Source organism: Gorilla gorilla, chromosome 4 (genome assembly GCF_029281585.2).
Source record: "Gorilla gorilla gorilla isolate KB3781 chromosome 4, NHGRI_mGorGor1-v2.1_pri, whole genome shotgun sequence".
Classification (NCBI taxonomy): domain Eukaryota; kingdom Metazoa; phylum Chordata; class Mammalia; order Primates; family Hominidae; genus Gorilla; species Gorilla gorilla.
The window spans coordinates 50,148,082-50,156,931 of record NC_073228.2 but is presented as its reverse complement, the minus strand read 5'-3'; the positions used below and the strand labels follow the sequence as shown (position 1 = coordinate 50,156,931).

General features: G+C 49.5%; 1 protein-coding gene across 8 annotated transcripts in view; it reads right to left on the bottom strand.

Annotated features, from left to right (window-relative positions):
- Positions 1–765: 765 nt before the first annotated feature.
- STAT3 (signal transducer and activator of transcription 3) overlaps positions 766–8,850 on the bottom strand; it is a 74,701-nt gene continuing 66,616 nt past the window's right edge. For 6 of the 8 annotated variants that reach the window (XM_019027687.4, XM_019027686.4, XM_019027689.4 and 3 more), the window contains 3 exons: positions 4,622–4,664; positions 4,229–4,341; positions 766–3,239 (listed from right to left, as the gene is read on the bottom strand). In XM_019027687.4, coding sequence (XP_018883232.2) covers positions 3,184–3,239; positions 4,229–4,341; positions 4,622–4,664 — 212 coding nt within the window. In that variant the 3' untranslated portion in view covers positions 766–3,183. The remainder of the gene's footprint in view (positions 3,240–4,228; positions 4,342–4,621; positions 4,665–8,850) is intronic. The other 2 variants (XM_019027691.4, XM_019027690.4) reach the window with 1 other exon arrangement.

Genomic DNA, 8,850 nt, shown 5'->3' with positions numbered 1-8,850 from the left:
TGGGAGCCAGGTTTGCGGGCAGGTTCCTTCTGAGCTCAGAGCTCAAGCGAGGGAGAGGGGCGGCGCGTGGGCCCCAGGAGGGAGGTGCAGGGGGCCCAGAGCAGGGGGCAGGCGGGGGTGGGAGAAGAAAGGAGGGGAGGGGACGGGCAGGTGCCACCGCCCCACGGGGCTAATCTGATCCATCTCTGCGAGGGAAGGTGCTCGCTCGTAGCTCCCAGGCGCGGTCTCCAGGGCGCTGGGGCACGTGTAGGGGTGGGGAGAAGCCCTGTGGGCGCCCGCGTAGCTGAGGTTGGGGCGCCTTTCCCTGCATTATCACCGCTGGCTGCCGGGGGCCCTGCAGCCACCACCGGGTGTCTGCGTGTTGTCCCCGCTGGGTGAACTGAAGGGAAAGTGATAAAGGAGCCAACTGTGGAAGGGGAGGCCTTGGTGCGGTGGGAGTATCTACCCCCCACCCCGCTTAGGTGGCTTATCTGACCCCAGACAGGACGAGGCCGCTCTGGGGGGTAGGAGGAGGCCGGGGAGGGAGGCCTCCCCTCTGACACCTTTCTGCCGTTGGACTATTGACCTCCTGCTCCTCCAGGCACCCCTTACCTCCGGGCTGGTGGCTAACATAAGGGGGTTGGCGGAGGGGATTAAGGCAACCCACCTCCTCTCAAGACCCTTTCCGGCCCTTATCCCAGGCCCCACCTGTGTGTGAGGCCCCCTCAGAACTTATGCAGGGGAAAAGGAAGCCTCCACCAGCCAAAAAGAGCTGCCATGCTATCAGACGGTTCCTATATAACGTTTATTTCTGGAAGTTAAAGTAGATACAGCAATATACCAAAAAAAAAAAAAAAAACCTCACAATAATATAAATTTTTACACTATGAAGTACACATTGGAATTTGAATGCAGTGGCCAGGACAGCAGCTTATAAACCACCTTATAGGTAGGTAAGCAACCCACGGGATTCCCTCGGCTGGGCTGGGGATGGGGAGGGGGCAGTGGACAGGAAGCGGGCAGGGCCTGAGGACCCTGTTCTTTAACGGGCCACAACAAGGCTCAGCTCCTCTCAGAACTTTTGCTACAATCAGAGTTAAAACCAGATACATGCTACCTAAGGCCATGAACTTGACAATATCTGCTCCAGAGAAGCCCTGAACCCTCGCCCTAGGTCCCTATGATTTAAACCCAATGATAAGCCCAAGTCTCACCTTTCTAAATATTCTCTCTGTTTATCAGTTAAGCTTATTATGTACTGAAGAGTGTTGCTGGAGAAGTAAGAGCTCTGCATGACACATCAACTGTCTCCAGGCAGGAGGACTGGGGCGAACCCTGTTCATCTTAGAGAAGGTCGTCTCCCTCTTAATTTAGAGACCAGCTAATTTGATTTAACAAACAGAATTCCACAGAAACTCTGATCAGCTGAGGCAAGGTGGTTTTGAGTTGCCAAATCCGGCCATGCCTCTGAGTCAGAGGCAGCCCATCCAGCACGTGCTAGATGTTCCTATACTCACAGGAGAGGCGAGCTAGTCGGCCAAGGCGGGCAGTCGGGGAGGCCCTCTAGCTGTTCTGCCTCACCTGTGGGGCCCCAGCAGGGAGGAGTCACCAGCCTCAGAGGGAGGCCAGGTATACACCCTCATACGAGGGCGGACTCAAGTTTATCAGTAAGCCTTTGCCCTGCATGAACTGAATGAAGACGCCATTACAAGTGCCACTGGATATCACCAAGAAACTGGCTAAGAACCATATTCCCTGAGCTCAATCAGACACGTCGCTGGGGCCCCATAGTGTGCATCATGTCCAACCTGTAACTGTCTCCCCCTCTTCTTCCATGAGGTCCTGAGACCAGGATTCCTAAAACAAACAGGACGAGGGACCTTTAGACACGCAAGGAGACATGCCTCTAGCAGGATCAGGGGGACTGGGGTCGGGAGGGTGGGGCAGGAAGGAAGCCAGAATCAGAAGTATCCCAGCCCTGATAAGGCACCCACAGAAACAACCTAGCCTCTGAAACAGCAGATCAAGTCCAGGGAGAAAGGGAGTCAAGGTTGTAAGCACCCTCTGCCCAGCCTTACTCACTAAAAGGCCAATACATTACAAAGGAAAATAAGTCTATTTATAAAAAGAAGTCTAAAATGCTTAGATTCTCCTTAAACCTTCCTATTTCAACACCAAAGGCCAGGCTGCAGCTTCAGATGTCTTAAGGGTTTGACCTGAAGCCCGTTTCAGGGGTTATATAAATTACCAGCCTGAAGGAAGCTGAATGCTTAAAGCACCAAGGAGGCTGTTAACTGAAGTTTCTCTTTTTTTTTTTTTTTTTTTTTGAGACAGAGTCTCACACTGTCACCCAGGATGGAGTGCAGTGTGCAGTGGTGCGATTTTGGCTCACTGCAACCTCCGCCTCTCAGGTTCAAGCGATTCTCCTGCCTCAGCCTCCCGAGTAGCTGGGACTACAGGTGCCTGCCACCACACCCAGCTAATTTTTTGTACTTTTAGTAGAGACGGGGTTTCACCGTGTTAGCCAGGATGGTCTTGATCTCCCGACCTTATGATCCACCTGCCTTGGCCTCCCAAAGTGCTGGGATTACAGGCGTGAGCCACCATGCCCGGCTGCTTAAGTTTCTTAAATACAGAAAGGCTATGCTGATACAGTGTTTTTTGCCCTTTAATTGTTATTATTTCTTAATTTAAAAAGAAACCTGGGGCTTAGATAGTCCTGTCTTCTATTTGGATGTCAGCAAGGTTAAAAAGTGCAATGCCAGGAGTATGTAGCTACAGGTGGCCTGTGGCATTTGCTTACAGAAACAGGCAGAAGGATGCCGCAGGCACCAGGAGGCACTTGTCTAAGAACAACAACAACAATAACAAAAAGCTGCTGAGAAAGGAGGGCAGGGGAACAAAACAACACAAGACATTTCCTTTTTCTCCCTCTAGCCACCCCCCGCCACATCCCCTGATCATGGGTCTCAGAGAACACATCCTTATTTGCATTTAGATAAAAGCAGATCACCCACATTCACTCATTTCTCTATTTTTAAAAGTGCCCAGATTGCTCAAAGATAGCAGAAGTAGGAGATTAAAAAAAATCTGGAACCACAAAGTTAGTAGTTTCAGATGATCTGGGGTTTGGCTGTGTGAGGGGTGGCGGAATGCAGGTAGGCGCCTCAGTCGTATCTTTCTGCAGCTTCCGTTCTCAGCTCCTCACATGGGGGAGGTAGCGCACTCCGAGGTCAACTCCATGTCAAAGGTGAGGGACTCTGGAGGGACAGACAGGGAAAACTAGTTCAGTTGTCCACCCTCTGCAACTGGCAGGCCACGCCCCCAGCCCTTCAGAGGACAGGGCCCAGGCTACCACTGCTATCCAATCTCCTGCCCCTTAAGGCCCAGGGATGGTCAGAAAAGCCAGATTTACTCTCCTCCCTGGAGGACCCTGCCTCTGGAAGGGTCCTTTCTCATTCCCACCTTAACTGATTCCCAGAGCTCCATGTTTACAGAAGCTCTAAGGCTGTCCTGAGATCTTCTGCCCTTGATCTACTGTTTAATTCAGGAGCCCCGAGACACACGTGGCCACCAAGCATTTGAGATTTGGTTTGTCCAAACTGAGCTGTGCTGTGGCTGTCAAAAGCCCACTGGATTTTAAAGGCTTAGTATGAAAAAAAAGAATAAAAAAAGGTCTTAACTTTTTCTTTTTAGTTTAGTTTTGTTTATTTGAGATGGAGTCTCACTCTGTCGCCCAGGCTGGAGTGCAGTGGCACGATCTCTGCTCACTGCAGCCTCCACCTCCCAGGCTCAAGCGATCCTCCCACCTCAGCCTCTTGAGTAGCTGGGATTACAGGTATGCGCCACCATGCCCAGCTAATTTTTATATTTTAGAGATTTTGGTCAGGCTGGTCTCGAAACTCCTGACCTCAAGTGATCCACCCACCTCGGCCTCCCAAAGTGCTGGGATTACAGGCATGAGCCACTCACCCAGCCTCAACTTTTTCTGAAATGTTAAATTGAGAGTATGTTGGATTTAGTGGGTTAAATAAAATATATTGTAAAAATTAAGTTCATCTATTTCCAGTGTGGCTGCTAGAAGATTTATACTCACACATGTGGCATTCATACCATTTCTTTTGGAAAGCAAAGCTCTAGAATCTCCTACCATTCCGAGTGACCAGCTCTCGGTGTGTACATGTGAGAGCATCACACAAAGGGGACCAACTTCCCCTATAGGGACAAAGTCTGTCAACCAAATACTCACCAAACTGCCCTCCTGCTGAGGGTTCAGCACCTTCACCATTATTTCCAAACTGCATCAATGAATCTAAAGTGCGGGGGGACATCGGCAGGTCAATGGTATTGCTGCAGGTCGTTCTGTAGGAAATGGGGGGCAGCAGGAGGGGAAACGGGGGGTTGACAAGACACAATGGAAGAAAAAAAAAGAACAAAACACACACACACAAGCCATCAAACTCTGGTCTCCAACAGAAAAATAAAAGCTCAAGCTTTTTAAACACACAAGGTCACTTTGAGTACTAAACATAGCCCAGGGGCTTCCAACCCTTGGCAGATTAACTCTCACCCAGTGTCCCATTCCCAGGGATAACTGAGGATATTAGAAATGAAGGCAAAACGGGGAAAGGAAGCCACTTACGGTGTCACACAGATAAACTTGGTCTTCAGGTATGGGGCAGCGCCTGGGAAGAAGAAAACCAGTTTTCTTACTGACTGTGACTTTGCATTCAGTAAGCAGAGCTGGAGGAAGCCATCTGCCTCGGCAGGACTGATTTGAAACTCACTCATCCTCATGCCAAGATTGTCTGGAAAGCTCCATCTGCCCCTCAGGGTTGTCCGCCCTCATTTATACTATTTGATCTCCTAGGCACTAGCAGCTGTGAACTTCAGTTCTTTGCACAAAGCTGTCCTGAGCTGCAGAGACTTTTCAGCATAACCTTTTCCCACCTGACCCTAGACTAATGTCAACCTTGTGTCCCTTCTTTCCCTAGATTATGTAAAAGTTTAACAGCCTCCACGTGGTCTGAGGATTCTATTCCGGCCTGGTCATATCTCTTAGATAACTTCTCTGCATGCAGGAACCGAGCCTGTGTAGTCTTTGCATGGTGTCCAGCCTAAATACCAATATCACCGAGTCTTTAAAGAACATGGAGACTGCTAATGCTTGTGGTTCCAAAGCCAAAGGTTATATCTCTTATTCCTACCAGCACTAATCTGGCCTCTACCACATTTTTGGATGAGGGCATGAGTAACTTTCTAGTTGGATAAATACGTCAATCAAAAAGCACCAAAGAGAATGTGACTTTGTAAGGCAGTACAATTGCTTCAACTAGAAGACCGGAGACCTGGGTCCAGGTACCTCTTCAATAGCTAAGAGACCTGGAGCAAGGCATGGTCTCTCTCTTTTGTTGCTGTTGTTCTTGTTGTTTTGAGACAGAGTCTCACTCTGTTGCCCAGGCTCAAGTGCAGTGGCACAATCTCGGTTACCGCAACCTCCTGCTCCCAGGTCAAAACGATTCTCCTGCCTTAGGCTCCCAAGCAGCTGGGACTACAGGTGGCACCACCATGCCTGGCTAATTTTTGTCTTTTTTTTTTTTTTGAGATGGAGCCTTGCTCTCTTTCACCCAGGTTGGAGTGCAGTAGCGCCATCTTGGCTCTCTACAACCTCTGCCTCCAGGGTTCAAGTGATTCTCCTTCATCAGCCTCCTGAGTAGCTGGGATTACAGGCATCTGCCACCATGCCTAGCTAATTTTTTTTTGGTAATTTTAGTAGAGATGAGGTTTCACCATGTTGGCCAGGCTGGTCTTGAACTCCTGACCTCAGGTGATCCATCTGCCTCACCCTCCCAAAGTGCTGGATTACAAGTATGAGCTATCATGCCCAGCCTTGGCCACAATGCCCAGCCCATATTCTCTTTTATGTATAAAATAAGAGGGAGGGGGAAGACAAGGTGCCAATTTTCTATGAGCTTTGTCATTTATAATTCTTGTTCTACAGTTAGAAATGCGTTGATGGGAATAAAATGAATTTTAGATGCTGAATGCTTACACCAAGAGGTCAAGGAACCTTGGGGATACTGGCATGAAATCTGGGGAGTTCAGGTGAACAAACCATTGAGAAGGCATGGGGCAGGGTGGGGTGGGCTGAGAACAGCACGGTCATAAAACATGAGGCTTAGACAGAACCTGAGGGATCAGAGAGCATGATGACCATGTGAAAGAAGGCACTGCAGAGTGGCTCTTGGGCCGCCATCTGAGTTTACTTTGGGCCAAGAAACTGATCAATTCAGTGCAGAATTCAAAGGAGCTACTGAGGCAAGACTCCAGTGTCTTATAAATCCAACTGTTTTGGCCCAGCCCTTAGGGAGCTGACACCCTAGACAGAAAAGGATTTAATTCTCCAGCAATCAAGATAGCTGAGGCCAGGCGCAGTGGCTCATGCCTGTAATCCCTGCACTTTGGGAGGCTGAAGCAGGTGGATCACTTGAGGCCAGGAGTTCAAGACCAGCCTCACCAACATGGGGAAACCCCGTCTTTAATGAAAATACAAAAATAGCTGGGCGTGGTGGCACGCCTGTAATCCCAGCTACTCAGGAGGCTGAGGCAGGAGAATCACTTGAACCTGGGAGGCAGAGGCTGTAGTGAGGTGAGATCGCACCACTGCACTCCAGCCTGGGTGACAGAGTGACAGACTGTCAAAACAAAACAAAAACAAAAACAAGGCTGGGCACTGTGGCTCACACCTATAATCCCAGCACTTTGGGAGGCCCAGGCGGGAAGATCACTTGAGGTCAGGGGATCGAGACCAGCCTGGCCAACAGGGTGAAACCCGGTCTCTACTAAAAATCCAAAAATTAGCCAGGCATAGTGGTGCATGTCTGTAATCACAGCTACTCAGGAGGCTGAGGTATGAGAATCTCTTGAACCTGGGAGGCAGAGGTTTCAGTGAAGCAAGATCGTGCCACTGCACTCCAGCCTGGACGATAGAGCGAGACTCAGGCTCAAAAAAAAAAAAAAAAAGCTGAGAAAAATGACTTCATTGTGTGGCTTTGTACAAGACTGTAAATGTACTTTATCTAATTTGTAAGTGGCTCCCGAACCTCTCCCTCGAGCCATAAGGAAATGCTATGTGGGCTTCCAGTAGAGAAGGAAGAGAGAAGAGTCTTCGGAGGATAATCTAACCTGAGACCCTCATACCATAATACTCTTGTGATGGAAATAGAGAGGAAATGGTCACATGCTCATCGTCCTGAAGGCACCCATTTTATAATAACACAGAGACACCCCCACACCCGTCACCACACTCACATGGAGTCCCTCAGGGCACACTCCCCTCAGCAAGGCAAGGCAAATTACTCAAGTAATTAGTTCCTTTCTCCTGATGAGTGCCTGGCCCCTGAGGAAACGCTGACATCGCTGGGCAGGAAAGGACCTGGCCTCCCAGCCCACAGGATGGGCGATGGTAATGGAGGATGCAGCCTCAGACTGGGAGGTGGGACCTTGAAAGCAAAATGAGTCAAAAGGACCAGCCGTGGAACCCCAACGTCCTCTGCAGAAGGAACAAAGAGCCGTGTGGCAGGGGCTGATAAACAGATCTCCCAACTGAAGCACACATGCAAAGGGAGATAGGTGGCAGACAGGAAGTGAGTAACTCTTACAGGAGGAACAAAACTCAGGACCCCAACAAAGGAGAAAGGCAACGGTCAATTAGCTCCAACTCCCTCTTCCAAGCCCCATTCTGCCCCATCTCAAGAAATCCCTCAGAAGGAATTCCTAGGAAAAAGTGGGAGGGAAGTTGGTAGGTTTCTGTGTGTGTGCTATTTGGACAAAAATAGTTTTTTCAACAGCAACTAGGGCAAGGCGCCAACCCTAAAGGATCACATTAAAGAGCCCATCATTAGGCCAGGCACAGTGGCTCACGCCTGTAATCCCAGCACTTTGGGAGGCTGAAGTGGGCAGATCACCTGAGGTCAGGAGTTCGAGGCCAGCCTGGCCAACATGGCGAAACCCTTTCTCTACAAAAAATACAAAAATCAGCTGGGCATGGTGGCGCAAGCCCATAATCCCAGCTACTCGGGAGGCTGAGGCAGGAGAATTGCTTGAACCGGGAGGTGGAGGTTGCAGTGAGCCGAGATGGTGCCACTGCACTCCAGCTTGGGTGATAGAGCAAGACTCAGTCTTAAAAAAAAAAAAAAAAAAAGCCCATCATTGGCTTTATGATTACAGAAAGTTAAATAAAACAAAGAATGGCAAACCAGAGACTCCCCATCAAGACCTGCACAAAGAACCCAGAGAGTCAAAACAGCAAGTGCTGAATGGGAACAGACAGGGCTGCCCCCTCCACACTGAGGACAGCTGCAGAGATTACAGTTTTGTTTCGTTTTTTTCTTTCTTTTCTTTGTGTGTGTGTGTGTGTGTGTGTGTGTGTGTGTGTAGTGGGGTCTTGCTATGTTGCCAGGCTGGTCTTGAGTTCCTGGCCTCAAGTGATCCTCCTGCTTCAGCCTTCCAAAGTGCTAGGACTGCAGGTGTGAACCCCCATGCCCAGCTGAGATTACAGTATTTTTAATTTCTCTCTCTCTCTTTTTTTTTTTTTTGGTGAGACAAGGTCTTGCTCTGTCACCCAGGCTGGAGTGCAGTGGTGCGATCATGGCTCACTGCAGCCTCAACCTCCCGGGCTCAAGCAATCCTCCCACCTCAGCCTCCCGAGTAGCTAGGACTACAGGCACAAACCACCACACGTGGCTAATTAAAAAAAAATTATTTTTGTATAGATAGGGTCTCACTATGTTGTCTAGGCTGTTCTCAAACTCCCAGGCTCAAGTGATCCTCCCGCCTGGGCCTCCCAAAGTGCTAGGACTATAGGCATGA